The sequence below is a fragment of the Arachis ipaensis genome, chromosome B02 (assembly GCF_000816755.2).
Source record: "Arachis ipaensis cultivar K30076 chromosome B02, Araip1.1, whole genome shotgun sequence".
Lineage (NCBI taxonomy): Eukaryota > Viridiplantae > Streptophyta > Magnoliopsida > Fabales > Fabaceae > Arachis > Arachis ipaensis.
Window position 1 is genome coordinate 95,485,622 of NC_029786.2, and position 21,536 is coordinate 95,507,157.

Genomic DNA, 21,536 nt, shown 5'->3' on the forward strand with positions numbered 1-21,536 from the left:
ATAATCTTTAGTTAAAAGTTCACAAACAAGTTCAGTTATAAAAATTGTACAAAATTAAATTAGAAATCAAAAGAGCAATTGTTTACTTAACATTTACAATGAACCAAGGATAAATAATTTACTTCACACTTAAAAACATAGATTTAAGCATCCAGTCGAAGAATATGTTGTCAAAATCAATTATACCATCACTACTAAAAAGTCACTTTTAGCGGCCATTTATTTTATTTTTAGTAGCAATAAAAATAGCCGCTAATACATTTACCGACAATTAGACATTAGCTGTCTTATGCTTTGCCGCTAAAAGGTTTTAGCGGCAATTATAACATTTGCCGGTAAAGACATTTTTAATAGCCACAAAAAGTATATAATTTTTAGCGGCCATTTTTTTGGCAATTTATATGGCCACCAAAAGTAATTCTAAGATTGTAATGTTATTCACTTTTAGTGGCCATTACTATTACCGCCAAAACCCATTTTGCCGGCAATTTATATAGTTGCTAAAAATAATTCTAAAATTGTAATGTTATTCACTTTTAGTTGCCATTACTATTGCCGCTAAAATCTTAAGACTTTTTTAATTATACTCACTCTTTTAGAAATAACTTGTCTTTTTTTTTTTAATTTCAAATTATTTTTACCAACAATTATTATTATTCTACATAATACAAATTACTAAAATTAATTACTACAAAATGAAATATTTCATTAAATTCAAAATATTTATACACAAATTCCTCTTGAAACGTAATAAAACATAATATAAATTTAAACAACACAAATACTACAAGTCTATGTTACATCGACGATTAGCACATAGCTAATGATCAGCGTTCTCTAATGAGTATTTTATCTAATAATTCATACTTTATGATTAGTGTTCTCTGAAATCTGACCTACCACAAAGATCTATTGTCCAAACAAAAAATCCAAAACAACAAAACCTTGTGCATACCGTCTCCATATGCTTTCTTCAACAAGAGCAATGCTTGTAGAACTTCTGCTATGCAAGAGCCACCATCTGCATATGCACATTAGAAATGTTTAAATTGCTACACGACCCAAAATCTGAAAAAAAAAATAGTTCTATATTACATACTAATGAAATTGTACTACTTAAAATACCGAGACAGTTATAAACAATGTCCAACATTCAGATTCACATACACATACATTATCATCAATTAAGCAAGGGTAAAAATGATACACCTAGTCACTACCTATATTATAAAAATATGTCTAAAAAATTTTAAAAAGAAATAAAAATTATAAAATTGATTTTTTATATCTAAATATTGCACTGAGTGACAAAAGAAAATTTCTGTGGTCATGACGCTCAAATTCAGCACACCCGAAGTATATTGACAAGGATCATTACAAAACAAATATAAAGTCAATCAAAATATCAAATGAGCTCCCCAGAATTTTAGTATTTATATTTGCACACATGCTTTAAAAATTAGCGGAGAATGGACAATCTTAGTTGCAAGATAATGATAATGATAATTTGGCACTTGTTGGAAGCATTAGTCCTTACTTCTTACTAAATGTGTATGAAGTTCAATTGTCAAGAGTAAGGAATCAAGAACTTCATCGTTACATGTAAGAATGTAAATTATTATATATATTTTAGTAGACATGAATTAATATTTCAAACTAAACAATATCCTACGGAAACAACTATATATTCATCAATCCTTTTTTACTTTTAATTAAGAGATGGCTATTAAATGGTCCCGATTTTTTATTCATCAATTGGTAATAGAGCCTCAGCCATGTCTCTCAGTTAAAGTTGAGCAATGCAAATAGTAATAATGTTACAAGTACTTACCAGGGATCAAAACCATGGCAATCTCTAAACTATAAGTACTTACCCGAAGCAACATAAAAGCGACATATGCCGGTAAGGGAACCAACAACAAATCCTTGCATAAATAAATAGTCTAAGGTTCAAAATCCCCTTTGAATGTAAGTTTTTATATTAAGAACAAGTAGAAACAGATCAAAAATTTTTTTGACAAGATTTAGTTGAGTACTGATAAGATTAACATACCTTTCTATTTGGTTGGTAACTTATAGCAGTTATGACATCTCGAATGTCTGCCTAGTCAACCACTCGCTCTTTGCGCATTCCCCATGTTCGAACTTTACCATCTATAGAGCCACTGATGAAGTAATTTTCATCAACATGGTTGAATTGAATGCATGTCACTGTTTCCATGTAAACAAGAGATACAATAATTAAATATCATACTAGTTGAAGTATTGAACTAAGTTATGCTAATAACGGTTCATATTATAGTTCCAAACTAAATAGAATTGGAAAGATCTTTCTTAAAGAATGAGATTAAAAAAGTTGGTTCTAAAATTACCATAATCTGTATGATGGAAAACATTTAGACATTGACTACAACCAATCTGCCACATGTGAATAGTTTTATCCATTGAAGATGAAAGCAGAATCTGCATCAAGAGATATTATAGATCAGATTAACATTCAAACAGAACACATAAGAGAGACAAATATAGGATGTCTAGTGTCATATTTAAAAAAGAAAATATTGTACAGGAGCTGTCCTAAATGCATCTGCGGTTTATAAGATTATAATTAAGATCATTAGAGGTGAACAAGTGCATTAGTACCTTAGAATAATACTCAATTGCATTTTTGAAGTCCTTGTCTCTATATGCAATATCCCAAAACTTTTTTTGTGTTCAATATATCTTACACTTGTTGCTTGTGTCAAATCTTGGAAAGAAAGCTGCAACAACATTTTCGGTTAAGAGACAAGAGAAACCACAAAAGAAGTTGGCAGAACAAGAACTTGTCAAGTCAGATATACAATTATAGTCTTGTGAGAAATTACCAAAAGCATCCTTTAGCAGGTCTTCCTAAACATCCTTCCAAATACTAAATGAAAGAACAATTGATTGCTTTGTTAGATTCCCATATATTTAGGCATATCTATTTTCTTTTTTATTTGATCCTTCAATTCCCTTTTATCTATTACTATTGCTTTTTGATAAATCCTTGAATCAGAATCGATATATCTAAATACCAATTATATTTAGATACGACATTGATCCAAACTTAAATCAAGGACAGTACATACTGCATTCTCTAGCACTGCAACTACGGCATAAATTAAGGAATAAAACTTGAATGTGTAAGGGTAATAAGTAATAAGAAAACCACAAATAGAGAACAACTTTAATGTCAATGAATAGTGAAAGTAATAATATTCATCATCGCACCAGTTACCATAAAAATACGTGTAAGAATCTCCGGACTTGAAGCAACCAGATTACATCCCCGAGCCTGTTTGATAAATATATAGAGAGTGACATGAAAGAGCTGAACTTCAAAAGATTAAATTATATGAAGAATTATATCGGGATGTTGCATATAAACCTGCAAATAAGTCATATATGGTCTTGGATTCACAACTCTCAAGGGTCTATAAAATTCGAACGGATCAGCAAAGTCATTGAGCCTAAAGCCAGCCTCAGACTAGCAAATCCAAATTTCAAATTAATTTCTGCTGGACCATAAAAACCAGTGCATGATGATATGTAAGAATGGATTAATTAGCATGAATCACATAAACCCTAGAAAATGAGAATTTCTCAAATAAGGAATCAAAATTGAACAAAAGAAGGATGAAAATGTTACTGAGGTGCGAACTGAAACTAGAGATCATAATGTATGGCAGAGGCGACGATAGAAACCACCGTATGAGGCTACAAGCCAACGACAGAGACTGTGGGCATGAACTTGAGGATGAGGTGGTAGTGAAGAATGTCACTTGAGCCGTTCGGTGTAGAACTTAGTGTGAGGAAGAGGAGGAGATGGAGGCGACAGCGAAGTGAAGAGGTTGCGACAGCAAAGTGAGGTGGAGGAAGTGACAAAGTAAAGAGGGGTGAAATGTGAGAAATGAGAGAGATAAGAAAATAGCCTCAGCTGTGAAAAAGGATATTCTTCATAATTAAAAAAGATTAAAAGAAAAAGAATTACAAAGTTAATAATTATTTAGTGGCCATTGATGTAATTGCCGTTACAAATGAAGTATTAAAGGCAATTATTTATTTGCCGTAAAAAAGGTCATTTAACAAGAAAAATTATGGCTATATTAATATGACCGCTAAAAATTTGTCGGTAAAGACCAAATTTTTTGTAGTGCATATGAACTCCAAGTCTATGACAAAGGAAGTATAACTCGTATATACCAAAAACAATTATATTAACTTTCAGGTCATGTTATGTTCTTATCACTAAGCATTCTATTAGAAAAATTATCATAACTAGCAATTCAAGATTATACATCAAAATGAAACTTGAAATATTTTCAGCAAGTTGTTAAAAACATCAACAAGACATTACATTATACAATCTAATGATACACAAGAACATGTTTAATGTTTATTGCACCAAACATTCAAAATTGTTTCATACATGACTTTTATACTTCATAATAGAGTGTGCAAATTATTGCTAATTCATTTTCATTCTACCTTAGAAAAATCAAAATTGCAACTATAAGTGCATATGACTTAAATTAGTGACTTACACCAGAGATACCTTCACATTTCATAATAAGCAAGCATTACTCATTTGAATGTTAAAACAGCAATTACTTTAGCAAGGTTTTGCATCAGATCTCATCAACTCGCCATCGAAAAATCCCAAAAAACGTCGTAGTAACATCTTATTACTTTAGCTGACATAATTTATTAGCATCATATTAGAAGAATGAATGATTATTCAACCTAGCTACTGATTTACTGGATCAAAGGTTCAACCGTAGTTCAATCAGAATAACCGAATTATAATAAAATATAAATAAACACACAAAACATAATTATATTCTAATATAAACCTTAAAATCTCATCCAAATTAAAAATTCTACATCAACCAAAGTTTTATATAATCTCATCCAAGTCCGCATAAGTCAAATAACAAAAGAAATATCCAAACAAGATTAATAAGTAGGCAACAATTAGTATGCAAATAAATAACAGCTAGAACAATAAGTAGGTAGCAAGAACAATAACAATAACAGCTAGGCAAATAAATTTAGTAACTACATAGCAAAAAATTTAATAACACCTAACAAAAAATTAGCAAAAGAATTATTAGCAAGAACTGAATAATTATTAGCAAAAAAATTTAACAAATCAACAAGAACAATGACATCAACAGCAATAATCACTAACAAATCAACAAGAACCATAACAGCAATAACTATGAGAACTGAACAATTATTAGCAAAAAATTAAAGTAATCAAGAACAATAACTACAAGTACTGAACATCTATGCTACAACAACATAACAATTAACAAGAAGAATCAGCAACAAGAAAAATAACTAACAGAGGCTGAAAGTGATCACAACTAGAAAATGGATTAATACAGACAGATTTACAGACAGATTTAGTCTTTATTACAGACGAATTTTTGGTTACCGACAAAATTACCGACGGATTTTGTCCTTCTGTAAAAGCCCCGTCGGAAATTATTTACCGACGAATTTTTTTTCCGTTAGAAAATTACAGACAGATTTTTACCAGTTACCGACGGATTTTTCCTCTGTAAATTCTCCATCCATTTTCTGAAGGCGACGAACTTTCTGACGGATTTTTCGTCTGTAATTACAGACGGATTTTCCGACGGATTTTCTGTCTGTAATTATAGACAGATTTACAGACGGATTTTCCGTCTGTAATTACAGACGGATTTTCCGACAGATTTTCCGTCTATAATTTAAACCTTGGAAAATCATCTCACACTCTGATTACAGACAGAAAATCCGTTTGTAAATCCGTCAGTAAGGTAAAATAGAATTTTTTTTAGATTTTTTCATTGCAAAATAAACTTATTTTCATACAAAATAAATATAAATTTAAAGTACTATAATAAACAAGCAAGTCAATATAATTCAAAACATAAAGAAAATGTATTGATACATCAACTATAATTCTCAATGTATTTTTCAACCATACTAAAACTATCAACCATACTAAAAGCTGTGTTATTCTCCATACTAAAACAGAAATTGGAAAACGCCAAAAATCTCCATATCAGTTTAGACCTCAGTTACAACAATCTCTCAGGTGAAATCTCAGCTTCTCTTGGGAATCTATTGAAATTAGAAGCACTTGATCTTTCCCACAATCAATTCACTGGAGAAGTCCCTCCACGAGTTGGTGACATGAGCAGCTTGGGAGTGCTTGATCTCTCCTACAACCACCTTCAAGAAAAATTGGAGAATTTTAAATGAGTTTAGAAGAGAGACATACTAACTGAAACAGATCCCTGCATTGGGAACAAAAAATAGCATGAACAATAGAGAATTTTAAATGAGTTTAGAAATTAAAAGCCATGGTTAATTGGTTTTTCCAGATAAGCTAGGCTTCAATTCAAATGATGATCATATACTAATACCTAGAGCTAGTAAGCTACTAAAGTTGTCAAATTGTCTCTGATATTTACGGTGCATGCCGGCTGGACAAGTCGAACTCAGACAAGTGCATTGCTGTTGCCGAAGATTTGCATGGATTGGTACAAGTCTTGAACCAACTCCATAGGCAGTAGGACAAGACCATTGTTCTCCAGCAGCTGACTGGCAGATGCAGGATTCTCTTCAAGAAGTTTTCCCATCATCTCTTCAAGTGGTTCATTCAGCTTCTGCTGGTCAATATAATGCCCATAACCCTGCTAATCAAATAAAACAAGATATTCAGTCCATGAATTTGGCACTCTGGAGGGGCAGATATTTGATATTTCTATGGGGCAGAATTTGGGCTAGCACATGAATTCATAATGATTTTGTGTACATTATTATCTTCTAAGGTTAAGGACAAGACATATACCTCATGGAAAACCAGTGGTATAGCAGTTGATTCAGCTTGTAGTCTACTTCCACTTAGTTCCTGTAAGGAACATATGCTATCTTTTAATTTGCAAGTTGACAAATCAAGTTAAGTCTATATACTTGACCAAACCCGCTGTTAGTAAACACTGCAAAATGGTCCTTTGCTTTAATTTAATGTTCTCCACTTTGGTCTGATGGTATGGCTCCAATTTATTATTTTTCCTAAATGAAGGATAATTCTTTCAAGGGGAAAGAAATCACTGAACCTCATTTTGTGTTCACATGCAGCCAAACTTCTAGTTTGTTCATTCTGACATCATGTTAATGCATTTGATATGATAGTACAATAATAATTATAAGCAAAACTGTTATATATGTATGAGAATGATTGAGGCTGAGAAAATTGAGACGATCCAGAGTTAATAGGTACCTTTAATTGAAGCTGCAAATATTTAACATGGTCGATAATGTCGTCCAGTATATAAGCTTGACTACCCTACAGATTAAAAATCAATTGTCCATAGAAATGTGATGGCATTAAGTATATATGATCAGCCAAAGTATTGCTCACAGATAAGAATGGTAAGATATTTTTGAAAGACCCGTTTTGTTTTCATGCATGCAAGAATCAAGATGTTATACTTTCCAAGATTATCTATTCAATGGCCAGCAAACATCAGGACTCCTCTGAGACTTGAGAAGTCTCATCACAGGGCGATATATCAAGAAAGCAACCTATGTCCAGGAAAACAACAAGCAATAAAAAATAAACAAGTTCAAGCATAATAAATTAATAAATGTTGCAAGTGAAGGGATATAAACAGTTTTCGTGATAAAATCAAGCAGTAGTTATCATGAAATCATGCCCTAAGTTTACAAGACAAAAGTATATAGAATGAGAACACAGACCTCAGGGTCCAGGTGGTAAAGGTGGACCAGGTCATTAAGCGATGGAATGAGTGCAGCATAATTTCAATTTTTTAGGAAAGTATGAAAACCTGCAATAAAACAAGCTCAATTCCTTGCTCAACAAATATCATTTGCTCATGAAAACATTCCCCATCTAGTCCCTTTGGAGAATAAGTCAAATACGTCATAATGTTCTACACTACAAGAATCAAGTCGAATAACTACATGTTAAGGAAGAGAGCATATTATAACTCTGAGCAATAAAACTGAAGTGAAGATAGCAACCAATACCTGCTACCATTATGTGGCACCATTGATTTGCATGCTTGATCATCTCCGGTGCAACCATTTGCAATTGACACTAGACCTGCCACTGATGGTAGTGCCAAACTTCAAAGAGTCACTAGACCTTGAAGATAATGCCACCCATGAAAAGGACAGACCTACCAGGGAGGAGAGACTATTTCTTCCTGATTTGCATATAGAACAAAGCCCACAATATGCCACAAATTTATTACTTTGACATTTCTAGTAATTAATCGCTAACTAGCATACAAGTCTATAGAAAAAAAATCAACTGCTCATGGCTAGTCAAATTACTTAAAGGAGTTCAAAATTGAAATTAGAATGTATCTACCTGCTCCATTTCGTAAATTAGAATGTTGCCAATCCATTACTGAGTTAATTTTGGCTCTTCTAGACAGCTCAGTTGGATACCTGATGAATCAAAATGGAAGATGTTATAATTTATTAAGTTATTTATTCTAATCTCTGTCACCCTAATCTGTCCTTTCAATGAACATACAGAAATGAGGGAAATGAACCCAAAATCGTGTTTTACTAATGAAGAAATCTCCTGCATAAATCAGATCAAGTTACATAGGATTTAGAAACATCTTCACTGCTGGAGATCCTAGTTTTGAAACAAAAAGCAAGTCCTTGGAATCCATGCTGCGTGAATTGGAAAACTGTCCTGAAGACATACTCATATTATTATGGTGAACAAATATATTTATGTTTATTAAATGATGACAAAAAGTACTAAAAATTACTGTTTCGTAAGAGTTTTTCACTATCTCTCACACACATATAATATATATTGTCTAGAATAACAAGAAACTGATTAACTACAATCATGTATAATTGTGTCAAACTCATTCTTGTTGTTCCGTTGGTAATTGAAACAAGTTATCAGTGCAGTGATGCAAATCCTTAAAAAGATAGTTTGTTTCAAAGCCTGATGCGTTTTATCACTATTTGTGGGACCAACATGCAGGATAATCCTACGATGTTTCCTTCTGGCCTGTGGATACCAAGTATGAGGGGAGCTAAAACAACCAAAAATCAATCATGAGGCTTCAGAACCATACAATGATAAAATCAATATCAATGCCAGTGCAGCTTTTAACTTAATTATCAAATGATAAATAGCAATTAAGAATTTCAGTAACAAATACAAAAGAGCATTATCACAAACAGGTTCCGTGCAAAGTTCCGAAACTAATGTAAAGAGAGCAGATTGAAAAGCAATGCAATGTAAGCTTACGTCAAGTCAGTGAAATCATTTCTGATGGCACCATGAGTAGAGCAAGTCCCCTCAAACGATCTACAAGAACAAATAGCCACAAATAAAACAAAATTGATTCAGTGAGAATAAACTCCAATGTCAGCAAATTAGTTGAAACAAACAAAAACCCATCAACAGTTCTTCACCTACTCTTCCACATTAGCAACTGTAACACCCTCCAGAACCTCCCTAACACTGAGCTTATGAGATGTGGAATCAGTATCTGAAGCAACTACACCACATTCAGCAACACTCTGAACCCTCTCTGTTACTGATGCTTCAGGGTCAGCGCCATCATCATCAATCTCACCCTCCTCCAACTCTCCTTCCTCTTTATCATCATCCACAATCACCACCTCGCTTGCATTCTCCTTAACACCAGCAGACCCAGAAGATGATTGATTGGAAGACATGGCAGCACTGGCATTAACATTTGCATTCGAATCAACTAAACAGATGCTATTTCATATATTCTTCCCCAGTGGATATTCAACAACTCTGTCAATCAACAATTATATAATAAAGTTACACACTAGTATCACATGAATCACATGAATCACACAAAATATTGCATTTAGGTCAAAAAAGCTTCCGAATGCAGAAAAAATTCATCAAAATCAGAGTAAACCCATAGATTCACGAAGCACAAAAGCAGAGTATGATAAACCTAGCTAAAACTGGCGCAGAAAAATTGAGCCCTAAGGTTTATCACGAAGAACAGAATCAAAAAATCAGGATATATATACCTGAAATTCGTGATGGTTACGAGAAGAACCGAGAGAGCAAGTTGTTGAGATTAGATGGAAGAGGCGCCAGAGGGAGCAGACGTGATGAGAGCGGCGGCGGAGAGAGCTCTGCGACGATGGGAGTAGACGCGACGAGAGCGGCGACAGAGGGAGCTCGTGTGACGCAAGGGATGACAGAGAGAGATCGTGCGATGCCAGCGGCGGCGGAACCGGCAGCGGCGGAAGCAGCTCGTGCGACGGAGAGAATGGATTTCGGGCGTTGGCAGCTGTTTATTTGTGAATGGATTTCGGGAGAGAGGGGATAGATTAGGTAAAGTTAAAATTTTCAGACGGAAAATTTTAAATTACAGACGGATTTTCCGTCTGTAATCATTTAATAAAACGCAGCGTTTTGTCTATTTAATTATAGACAGATTTTCCGTCTGTAATCATTTCTTACGGAAAAAAAATTAATTTTTCCGACGGAATTATCGACGGATTCTTTTTTCCGTCTGTAATTTATGCTAATTCATTTTTTTTGTTTTCCGACAAAAAATCCCTCTGAAATTCCCTCTGTATTTCAGTGGGATAAAATCCGTCGGAAATATCCGTCTGTAATAACTAGTTTTCTAGTAGTGGATGGCCGACGAGAGGCAGAAGACGATGACAAGGCGGCGTCAGAGCTCGCAGAGTGGCAGACCAAGGAACTCGCAGCTTCAAGCTCTAAGAAAGGAAGGGGACGCACCGTCGGAGAGGGCAAAAAGGGTGTAGGTTTTTTATTTAAAAAAAATAAAAACAAGATGGAATAGGGAGAGGGATGAGGGCAACCTATCTGGACGATGGAGGAGACAGAGGGAGCAATCCCGTTTGAGGCAACGAAACATGATACAGGTGACTTGATGCAGACTTTGGAGGAGAATGGAGGTGGGTAGCGCTGGCGGAGGGTGGCCGGAGGGGCTAACGGAGGTAGTTGCAGGGGAGAGAGAAGAGAGAGGAGAATGGGGGAGATATAAGAGTGTTCTCGAAAGTGAGGGGAGAGGGCCGCACATTTTGAATTTAGATCAGGTTTACCGTCGGATTTAATACATTGTGTATGACCAAAACGCAGCGTTCCATCAATTAAGTTTTATCGGTAGATAAATCCAACGGTCATCTCGGCGCCAATTTTTCTTGTTTTCCCTCCAAATATTACTAGCAAATTTATCGTCGAAAAATATAATCCAACGGTAACTTTCCAAATCCGCCGGTAAACCCATCGCTAACATCCGACGCTAAATCCGATGGTAAATCCGACGGTGTTCAACGTTTTTCTTGTAGTGACTGGTCCCGTTCTTAGGTTTGCTAAGCCCTCTTTCAATTTGGTTTAGTTTTCTTTTTGGTTTTACTTTTCAATTTGGTTCAGATTAATTTTTTTCTTCTTGATTTGGGTTCAATTTATTCTTTTGTTTTGTTTTTGTTCTTGCCAAGAACATAGGGCAAAAGGGGAAGAAGTAAAATCCAGTCCAGCAAGATACACTAGTACCGTTGTGAAGACCTACAGCTGCAATGCACTGCACCTCCATTATGGATCTTTCTTATCTGGTACATGTATTTTTCGTTGCTTTTGCCTTTACTTTCTCAATTTAGGGCAGAATAAGATTTTTTCAATTTGGATTCATTCTGAAGTGTTATGCATTGTTGGAAATAACATCATGGATTCCATATTATCAATTCCTTATTTTGGGTACTTATGGATTTTATTATTTTAACTTCCTTTGAATTCATGTACATGATTAAGGGAAGAGAAAGAAAAAAAAAACATAAAAGAAAACAAAACAGAGCCAAAAAATAGAACTAAAAAAATGGATGAAACATGTTAAGGAAGTTAAGCTAAAAGAAGTTAGTTTGTGAATTAGATGGGTTCAAGAACCATTCTTGAGTTTTATGTTGGTATACAAAGCCATTGTTGGATGTCATTGTATTCAGAATATTACTCATAAAGGAAAGGTTGAGATTGTGAAGAGATTGAGATGCAAAAATATATTAGATTTTGTTAGTTTGGTGAAAACAAAAAAGGAGTGTCTGTCAAGAAGGTTGGCTGGGAGTGTTTGGGGAGGAAATAATTTTTCTTGGGGTGGTGTGGAGTCTGTTGGCAACTCTGGAGACTTTTTGTGTGTATGGAGGGAGGATTTCTTTGAGAATGAGAAGAATATAAAAGAGTAATAGGTGGTTAGCGTTTAAAGGTGTTATAAGGAAAGTTAATTTGTATCGTGAGACCCAAAGATTGCTTTAATTGTCATAGTGTAGTACGTTTGTATAATTAGATTTATATTACATAATAATGCATGACAAATTAAAAACCAACTTGGGTTGGTCGAGTGGTCATCTCACTCGTCCGCTTAAGCAAATGTCGGGGGGTTCGAATCCCGCCTTATGCATGCAGCAACCCATTGGCCAGTGGCAGACTCTTAAATGGAGTTCAGATCCGCGACGGATTAGTCCTTGACTTATCGGGTTGAGAGATACCGTACACAGCCAACAAAAAAATTAAAAGGGAAAAATTCATTTATACCAAATGTAGTTCCTATTGATTAACATACACGCACCATCAAATAATCTTATTATCATGATCTTATTTTTAATATGCTGCATCAAATTCTCGATCTCTTTTGTGTTTTGTTTATCTTGATAGAATATTATTATTATTGCTAGAATAAAATAATGAAATTAGATATTCGTTCTAACCAACCTTTGAAGAAAGGATTTTGCTAATAAACCAATTATGAGCATAGTACAGTCACTGAAGTTACTAGCACCACTGAATTTTTTCATGCTCTTCCAAAATAAGAATCTAAGGGCAGAAACGTTTAATCACCAAGCATCAATTCTTTCCATGTTAGAGATCTAGAAAAGATACTCTGATCTATCGTGGCCTCGCTCTTGTCATTGGTTCGTTTTTTCACATTGCTCTCACTTTATTGTTAATGATTGAATTTTGATTTTGTAAATCTGAGTTTTAGGATAATAAATGAGGATAAGAGGTTGAGTATACTTGAATGTTAAGATTTGTTTTCTTGGTTGATGATGGTATAGGTTTGGGTTGCTGAATTTGATTTCTAGGATTTGGAACCTGGAAATTTTATAGTCAAACTATACTAAAGGTATATTTTGGACTAATTAGTATTTTGTAACTTGAAACAGTTGGGAGACAAGATCTAAGGGACTAAACTTTATTTTCTTAGTTATTTTTGCTCATTATTACATAGGTTTTTCTAGAGACATTTCTTACATGTATCGTTGCCAAGCAAGATTCTCTTGCAGCCAAGGTTTTTCTAGTTTTAATTTTTCCTTATGTAATTATGGTATAAAGATATAAATATATATACCCCATTTAGTGAAATTGCTTAAAGAAATGTTGTCTTTTATCATTACTTTAATATTTTTCAGATAACATGAATTAACTAAAAGACACGCATAGAATTTACATACTTTATAAATTAAGTGCATTAATTTTGTATTCTGAAGTAGGTTTTGTTGTTGATTATTTGATTAATAGAAATTATTGAAAAAATTTTCTTATCCTAAAATTTTATTGCTGATGTGATGAATATGGTTGTTGATTACTTGATTAGTGAGAAAGTTAAACTCAGTAAGACTATTAATTTAGCTTCAGTACTCTTCTTTTCTTTTTCTGTACTTTTTCTCCTTCATATAGATTGTAATGGACTTATAGCATATTTAAGATTGTAGTCTATTTGTAGACTTCAAGAATAAAAATATGACTTAGAATTCAAGTTGTTCTTCAATCTCTTTTCCTTCTTTGCACCCAATTTTTCATTGTGAATAGGAAAGAGTTATTGTTAGTCTATAATTACTTATGTTTATTAGAAATTGTTAAATAGGTTGCCATCAGTTGGTTTTTTGAAAATGTTTGATTAAAGTGATATAACTTCTTCATTTGGGTTTTTTATACACGAGACTTATGTGTCTTTTTATGTACTCAACAATAATATTATTGGCAGGATATTTTGTTGGGCCTGTGCCGCTGTATGTGAAATTTTCAATGATAGTTAGTTAGAAGTTTGCTTGCTCAAATGCCCTCCATACTTTTTTTCTGTACTTATATATTGATTGACATATACACTCAACATCTTAATTCGTGTGCCATGTTTGTGCACTTTTCAATTCAATCTTGTTAAAATATTGATATACGCTTAATTACTTTCCTATATTTTCTAATTTATTGTGTGCATTTTTTATACTAGGAATTTAAGATGCTTAGAAAAGCCTCGTTTCACGAAAAAATCAAGAATTGAAACACCATGTTAGTAGCCAACGGGAGCTCCTGCATTTTCATCATCCCATCATGATAACTGTCTAATTTTTCCGTCCAGTTATTGTGGTGTCCCTGCAGTGGCATTTTTCTGCCCATTCCGTCTGCTCCGGAACGAACCAAGACTTGATACACAGACTTGCACCAATAGTGTACAAACCTCAGAATAAGGCGATGAAGACTTGGACCCAGAGGCAAACGAAGTAGATTCATTTGAACAACACATTAACAACCTATTTGCTGCTTCTGATGCTGAAAGACGCAAAGAATGCAAGATTACTGAGTTTTGGAATGTTGATGTCATCGGCAACAAATCTTGAACCTCTATATATTCAAAATGATTATACTCTATTATTTTTATTTTTCTCGCATCTTGGCCACAATGACTACATAAATAAGGTTCTATTTTTATAGATTCGAATGGCATAATCAAGCAAGAAAGATTAAGTGTGAAGGAAGCTATGGAGTATCCTAATAATGGTAGAAAGATCATATGAGGTTTAACAGGGAACTGCAACCAATTGGAGATGAAGCTGGTCTATTGAGTGGCGTTCTTGAATTGCTAGGTGATGATTATAATAAATTTTCTATCTGTGAGAAAAGTTGAAAAAAGGTGTCTGGTAAAGACAGGGTTTATAATGATTGAATAAAGGTAAAAATTCATAGCATTGTTGAATTAAATCAATTCTTTCCTTTAACAATTACTAATAACTCGAACTTATCATTGCAAAAAATGTTCTACTTTGATGAAGATAAAGGTGGAAGTATCAAGAGTACAATTTTGAAAAGTATAGGGAAGTCTTGGAAGGATATAAGGAATGGGTTGTATCACAATTATTACAAATCAACGAGGACGTTTGAGCAAAATCTTGAGGGATGCCCAGCGGGAATTGATAAAGAGCATTGGAGATGGTTCCTTGATTATCACAATGACCCTGACACATAGGTAACCTATTTTGTATTCGTAAAGAACTAATACTATTTATGTTACATCAATATGGACGAATTCGGTGTCTAATCACTCTTACTTTTGATGGCATAATAAGAGAAATGTAGGAAAAATGCTGTGAATCGATCGAAACAACAATACACTCACACTAGAAGCTCTAAAAGCTTGGCGAGGCGAAGAGAAGAAGAGGTAATTTACATTTGAATTCATTTTGAACTGTATTTTAGACTGTATCTTCTTTATTTGGGTGGAATACGATTATGGTATAAACTATATTGTTATAGTCAGAACTACAAAGGAAGAAAGTTGGTAGAGGAGAATTATGAAACTTAGTGCACAAACGACGTGATGCATGGCTCCTATATACAATAAGAAGCTCGGGGCATTGGTGTAAGTACTACGTGGGGATCCTTTATGTTGTTTCTCGTTGGTTTTAATTATAAAATTGTGTTGAATTTGCACTAGCCTGTATTTGTTTAAGTATGCTTATTTACGTTTGTAGAAAAAAAATTGTGGAGATTGAGTAGCGTGACAAATCCACTAGAATATTGTCTGAAAATGATTCCCTTGTCCAAACTCTCGAAAAAGAGCACTTGGGTAGAGTGTATGGCGTGGGTTTCAGACCGACTCCAAGTCAACTCTTTCATCCGAGTTTGCATCCGCCGATGAATGGAGCTCAAACAGAGTAGGTCCAAAGGGTGCTGTTTGAACTACAGTAAGAGGTGACAGCCGAGAAATTAAAAGCGAAGACAGTGGAGGATGAAGTAGCAGCAGAGAAATTAAAAAGGAAGGCAGTGGATAATGATGTAGCAACAGAAAAGATAAAGAGGCAGGCAATAGAGTGTTCTAAGTTATCTAATTCAACAGCAAGGTGGGGAGTTGCCATTAGACATTACTGCACTGATGAATTCTTTGAATGAACATAGGGAAAATAGAAATTAGGATTTGATGTTATTTTATTTGAAGTATATATTTTTTTAAGTTGACTATGCAACTTTATTAATTAGAGATTGATAGTAATATAAATATATTAGTTTATTTCGCAGTTAAATTTTTATGAGTTCTCACCCTCAATTTAGATTTATAGAGAAAATTGATAACATTTTAAAATTAAAAAATAATCCCAAAAAAATATTCCCAGAATATTTAAAGAAAAACAAATTAATATATTCAATTTAAAAAAATAACAGTAACAAATAGCGGCAGTTTATAACTGACAAAAATAAATTTAAAAAATTGTACAGATTTTAATATAACAGTAGTTAATAACCGCCGAAAATAAAATTCTACAAAAATTTACAGCACCAAATAGCACCGATTAGTGACCATCACAAAAGAACAAGAAAATTGTGTTTGGGCATAAAGCCATAGTTCATAACCAACAAAAATCAATTCGACACAAAATATCTGAATAGCGGTAGTTATACCAATGGTTGTTAGAAATCACTGCAAAAACCAATTACCACGCCCTAAAGGACGGTGGTTTTTAAACCGCTGATATTCAAAAACAAAAATGTCCCTAGTATCCGCTTCTCTTGTAGTGCACACTCATGTAATTGATTGAACTAACTAATACAATCATCTCTTTCACTCTCGCATTGATTTTGAACTCAACTCTTTGGTTTTATATCTAATCTCAAGCTCTCTAGTGTGCAATCTGATAGCTTTCAATAAGAACCATAGCCACTCATCATAAAACCCCATAGGTTGCATAGATTTTTTTTAGAGAATATGGACCTATAAATATAGCATATTACAAGAAGAAATTAAAAAAAAAATAAAAAAATCTGTAAAGATCATATTAATGTCTTCATTTGTTCATCAACTAATTTTGCAAAATTGCAAAATAGCATACTACAAAAACTTGGAGTATATTGTTTCATTGTCATAAAAATTTTTCTGAGATGAGAGTGACTAATTGTATGCCAAGTTTGAGGTTATGGTAGCAAGCTGTAGAGGATCAACTCTAAATCCTCAATCTATTATGGGAAGAGCTTCTAATTTTAGGCCTGTGGTTGCACCGGATGCAGCATTGATGGCATGCATCTCCCTCTTTTGTAGCTGATATAAATCACATAACGATGGTGCTTATGATATGGGAATAAAAATAGTTTAAAAGGAAAATAAAAAAGTTTACAGAAGATATAATAAAAATTTATTATTACTATAAAGGATAAAAGAGTTCGTAATACCAAGAGCATAAGGAAACAAAGAAATGAAAGTAAACATTCTCGTTGCAGACATATATAGCTTAAACACTCTTAATAGGAGTATTTGCCTCCCTTAAATGGACCTAGAAAACGTGAAGGATTAGCCGCCACTCCTAGCCAACAAAATTTTGCATTACATAATATAAAGAATTCCCACCCAATTTTTTTGTATAAATATAAATAAATAAAAGTCTTGTTTTTAAATTTGTTTTTTTCTCATCGTATTCACCTTGAGTTTGTTAGAATATCGCTTTTTCTATTTTCTCATCATATGCACTTTGAGTTTGTTACAGTGTCGTCTTAATTAATTTCACTCTAAGACATAGAGCTCTATGCTACTCCATCCAATGCATGTTATAACTTAAGCTTGTGGCAGAGGAAATTCTAGCCATATATACTTGCCATAAATATCTTGGCTTGTATGGCTGTGATGATATATAACTTTAGATTTTTCGAACTGAAGTTGTAGAATATGCAATATAATGTGTTTGGTTAGTTTATTTAATTCTTGAACTATATATATATAGCACATTGCATGTGAGTTGAGTAAAGATATAATTTTTTCCTCGAGATTCCAAACAAGATGTAGTCCATGAATTTTAGATAATATTTTATTTTAATGTCTAGCTATGCTTCATTTAATTAACTTTTTATAAGAAATAGTTATGTTGTTCAAGTGTTCAAGATATTAATAATTTGAGTTTTAAAATCATTATTTTATAAAAGAATGAATATTATCTAACTAAACCATTGACTTAAAATATTAAATCCAAAAACATGAATCTCGGACTGCTCTGGAAGCATTCTCTCCTGATCTATCATTAGATGTGAATTATTTGCTACTTGAAGAGGACTAGTTTTAGTTTGAAATTGCAGTTTGAGGGATATTATATGTGAAACAGATTGCCTTGACATTCTGTCCATCATGCATGAGCTTACAAGTAGGTATTCATCTGAAATAACAGATTTGATTCACAAGATTCAAGAACTTTTATCTCGTCCTTGGCTTGTTCACGTTGAGTGGGTGTCTCGAGAAATAAATAGAGCTGCGAATTTGATGGCTAAATATGGTGTCAAGAGTAACTCTAATCATGTTATTTGGTCTGAGCCTTGTGTTGATCTCCAACAAATCATCTCCTCGGATATATTGTTTCTTTCCATGTTTAAACAAAAAAAAAAATCCAAAAACATGAAAAATGGTTAACCATATATATACGCTTTTCATTTTAGTTTTTTTTCCCCTTTTGGTAGGTGAATGCACCTTTGTTAAGACAATAATTTATGTTTAGACCACAATTATTTTCCCTTATAAATCCCTCACATACACCCTCTCTTTCCACTCCATTCAACTCATACATTGTTGTTGAAGCCATTAACTCTTAATTAGTAGTTTAGTTTGCATCTTTCTTCTCATTATTCCCAACCACCACCAAAACCAAAACCATGACCACCACACATTTCTTCTTGTTCATCACCATTCTCCTCTACTCATGCCACTCTCTCACCGGAGCCGATGATTTCGTTCGCTCCATCGACCGGAGCCTCCTCGGCCTCAACAAAGAAGAGAAGGTTTCACACCTCAAATTCTATTGGCATGACATTGTAAGTGGCAAAAATCCTACTTCAATTGAAGTTATTGCAGCCACAAATAAGATTAACACTACCACCTTTTTCGGTTTGACCCGTATGCTGGACAACCCTTTGACTCTGGGGCCTAACTTGAGCTCCAAGCTTGTTGGGAGGGCTCAAGGGTTTTATTCCTCGACGAGTCAAACCGAAGCTGACCTTCTTATGGCCATGAACTTTGCTTTTGTTGATGGAAAGTATAATGGGAGCTCCATTACCGTCTTGGGGAGAAACCCTATTTTCAACAAGGTAAGAGAGATGCCTGTGATTGGTGGAAGTGGATTCTTTAGGTTTGCTAGGGGTTATGTTCAGCTGAACACTTATTCGGTGAATCTCAAGACTAATGATGCTATTGTTGAGTACAATGTTTATGTCAACCATTATTGAATTGTACTTTATTTAATTCCATGTGTTTTGTGGGAGATTGATGTTATATTTTCATTGTTTGCTTATTGGAAAAGCACACTCCTTTGATTCATGTGTAAATTTTACATTACCTAATAATTATGTATTTTTATGGGATCAAATAAATTCTAATAAATCTATATATGGTTACATCAAATCATATTTTAAATTTATTTATACATAAGAGGATATGACCCTAGCAATTTGTGAAATTTGCATTGGTTTCTCGTTTTTTCTTTTTCCGAGTCCATTGGAGCATTTAATTTCAGGTGGTGTGGGAAATTGTACTGATGAACTAAACATTGTCCTTTTCTCATTATTTACGATTTAGTTAAGGTTTCTTAATTTGGCTGCTATAATAATTAGGCAACGCATTACTTAAAAATTGGATAAATTATTCCCTTTTATACATTTTGCGTGATAGATTTAGTTATTGCAAATAACGTAAACACAAAAAACAAGTTTCCTTCTATGTTTTATTGAATTAATTAGAATTTCATGTTTGAATAAATAATCAATTTGAATAAAAGTAATAGCTATTTCTAACCATGGGTATCATTTGAATAAATAATCAATTTGAATAGGTTATATTAGAGGATAATTTTAAAATTTTATTTAATTTTTTAAAGTTCGAATAATTTTGTCTGCAAAAATTTATTTTTCATGGATATAACTTTAATTTTTGTTTTTTATAGATAAAAATGTCGGTATTTAAATTTTTTATGGTTAAAAAATGACTATTTACTTTAAAAATAATATGTTAGAAATATTTAGGTATATAATTATATAACACATTTATAATTAATGTATGCTCTAAAAACACTTATTTTACATTACCGGTCATTTTCCTTGTGCTTAAAGTATGTTTTAGTTGACATTTAATTTTAAGATCAAACGAATCTGAATTGTGCAGTTATCGACATTCAACTTTTTTTATTGAATTAAAAAATGGTTTTTATTTTTTATTTTCAAAAGTATATATTTATTATATTTAGAAAATGAATGAGAAAATAATGATTTGATAGCAAAACATCGGTGATAGATACTTTAAAAGATCAATTTACATATTTATTTCAAACTTCTAAATCTCGCCAACAAAATGTTATAAAGTCCCACATAAACTTTTGTCTACTCAAAATAAATATATAAAAGTCCCCTCTCTTTCCAATTCCTTTTGAGCAAGTTTTGCATATCTTTTTTTTTTCTTAAAAAAAAAAAAACAACAAACAAATAAACAACCAAGAAAATCATCGGAACTACTTTATCTAGGAAAAATATGGTTATGATGGATTTTATAAATGTTTTGATCATTTTTACCTGTTTAATTCCTCTTTAAAATCAAACTAAGCCTACTTAATTTTAATGTGAAAGAATGTTTAGCATCACATAACAATTAGTATTTCACTGAATAATTTTCATTATATATATATATATATTATGAAATTAAAAGATTTTGGTATATAATTTTTTTTAACTTCTTTCATTTTATATATCCTATAAAAAAAATTAAAAAATTCGACAAAACTGGCAAATCAGTTAGAAAATGCTCTCTCAGTTCTTAAAGCCTCTTGGTCCAGTGAAAAATTTATTGAAACTGTGACTCAAAAGATTAACCGAAGAGGAAGAAGTTAAAGCTTTTGAAGAAGGTTAAGAGGGAGACACTACGTAAGTGGTAGATCAAATTTTTATGAACGTAATACATTTCAGTACGAGAACGAGTATGCATTACTTAAACTATATAAAATATTTTATGTAAAAATTTTCCGTATAACGTTTCAGTAAACAGATGAATTAATATGCAGTAAGGACAGATTGGTACATGATACGATAGCTAAATTAGTGAAAAAAATGGTACTTATTCTTTAAATTTTAATTTTTAGCCAACTTTTTAATTTAAATAATATTATTTAATTAAACTTTAATTAAAACACATTTCAATCTTTTAGAAAATACATTGGTA

The 21,536-nt window shown here is 32.8% G+C and overlaps 2 protein-coding genes and 2 long non-coding RNA genes across 27 annotated transcripts in view; 2 read left to right on the plus strand and 2 right to left on the minus strand.

The window, feature by feature from the left end:
- Nucleotides 686–3,994, minus strand: LOC107625814. Of its 10 annotated transcripts, none has more exons than XR_002357860.1 (7): nt 3,413–3,994; nt 3,256–3,319; nt 2,644–2,762; nt 2,373–2,463; nt 2,054–2,211; nt 1,875–1,925; nt 686–1,021 (listed from the first exon to the last, which is right to left on the minus strand). It is a non-coding gene; the product is annotated as an uncharacterized LOC107625814 (long non-coding RNA). The 10 variants fall into 10 exon arrangements; XR_002357862.1 differs by lacking the exon at nt 1,875–1,925 and adding an exon at nt 2,868–2,911 and having other exon boundaries at nt 3,263–3,319; nt 3,413–3,992; XR_002357859.1 differs by lacking the exon at nt 1,875–1,925 and adding an exon at nt 2,868–2,911 and having other exon boundaries at nt 3,413–3,992.
- LOC107625813 (RNA polymerase II C-terminal domain phosphatase-like 3) lies at nt 5,963–10,370 on the minus strand. Of its 15 annotated transcripts, none has more exons than XR_002357848.1 (9): nt 10,096–10,370; nt 9,500–9,847; nt 9,329–9,388; nt 8,192–8,499; nt 8,074–8,116; nt 7,304–7,871; nt 6,872–6,931; nt 6,444–6,713; nt 5,963–6,249 (listed from the first exon to the last, which is right to left on the minus strand). XR_002357848.1 is itself a non-coding variant. In XM_021116228.1 (4 exons), exons 2-4 carry the CDS (start codon nt 9,760–9,762, stop codon nt 8,379–8,381), a joined length of 444 nt encoding a protein of 147 aa, XP_020971887.1. In that variant the 5' UTR covers nt 9,763–9,847; nt 10,096–10,368; the 3' UTR covers nt 8,370–8,378. The 15 variants fall into 15 exon arrangements, 2 of the variants coding, with proteins under 2 accessions (XP_020971887.1, XP_020971886.1); XR_002357850.1 differs by having other exon boundaries at nt 6,444–6,716; XR_002357842.1 differs by having other exon boundaries at nt 6,872–7,871.
- Nucleotides 8,679–21,536, plus strand: part of LOC110269008 — a 21,567-nt gene continuing 8,709 nt past the window's right edge. Inside the window, exons 1-2 of the long non-coding RNA XR_002357864.1 lie at nt 8,679–8,820; nt 18,567–18,569. This is a non-coding gene — a long non-coding RNA (uncharacterized LOC110269008). The remainder of the gene's footprint in view (nt 8,821–18,566; nt 18,570–21,536) is intronic.
- LOC107628493 (dirigent protein 19) lies at nt 18,848–19,690 on the plus strand. Its single transcript, XM_016331142.2, has one exon. It carries the CDS (start codon nt 18,989–18,991, stop codon nt 19,556–19,558), a length of 570 nt encoding a protein of 189 aa, XP_016186628.1. The 5' UTR covers nt 18,848–18,988; the 3' UTR covers nt 19,559–19,690.

What these genes read in the sequence shown, in the direction of transcription:
- LOC107628493 (XM_016331142.2), top strand. Translation starts at nt 18,989, where the DNA reads ATGACCACCACACATTTCTTCTTGTTCATCACCATTCTCCTCTACTCA.
- LOC107625813 (XM_021116227.1), bottom strand. Translation starts at nt 9,762, where the DNA reads ATGTCTTCCAATCAATCATCTTCTGGGTCTGCTGGTGTTAAGGAGAAT. An exon ending in ACAGTTGCTAATGTGGAAGA is followed by an intron (nt 9,389 to 9,499) that starts GTAGGTGAAGAA and finishes TTGTTCTTGTAG; the next exon opens with ATCGTTTGAGGGGACTTGCT. An exon ending in AATGATTTCACTGACTTGAC is followed by an intron (nt 9,111 to 9,328) that starts GTAAGCTTACAT and finishes TGGTTGTTTTAG; the next exon opens with CTCCCCTCATACTTGGTATC.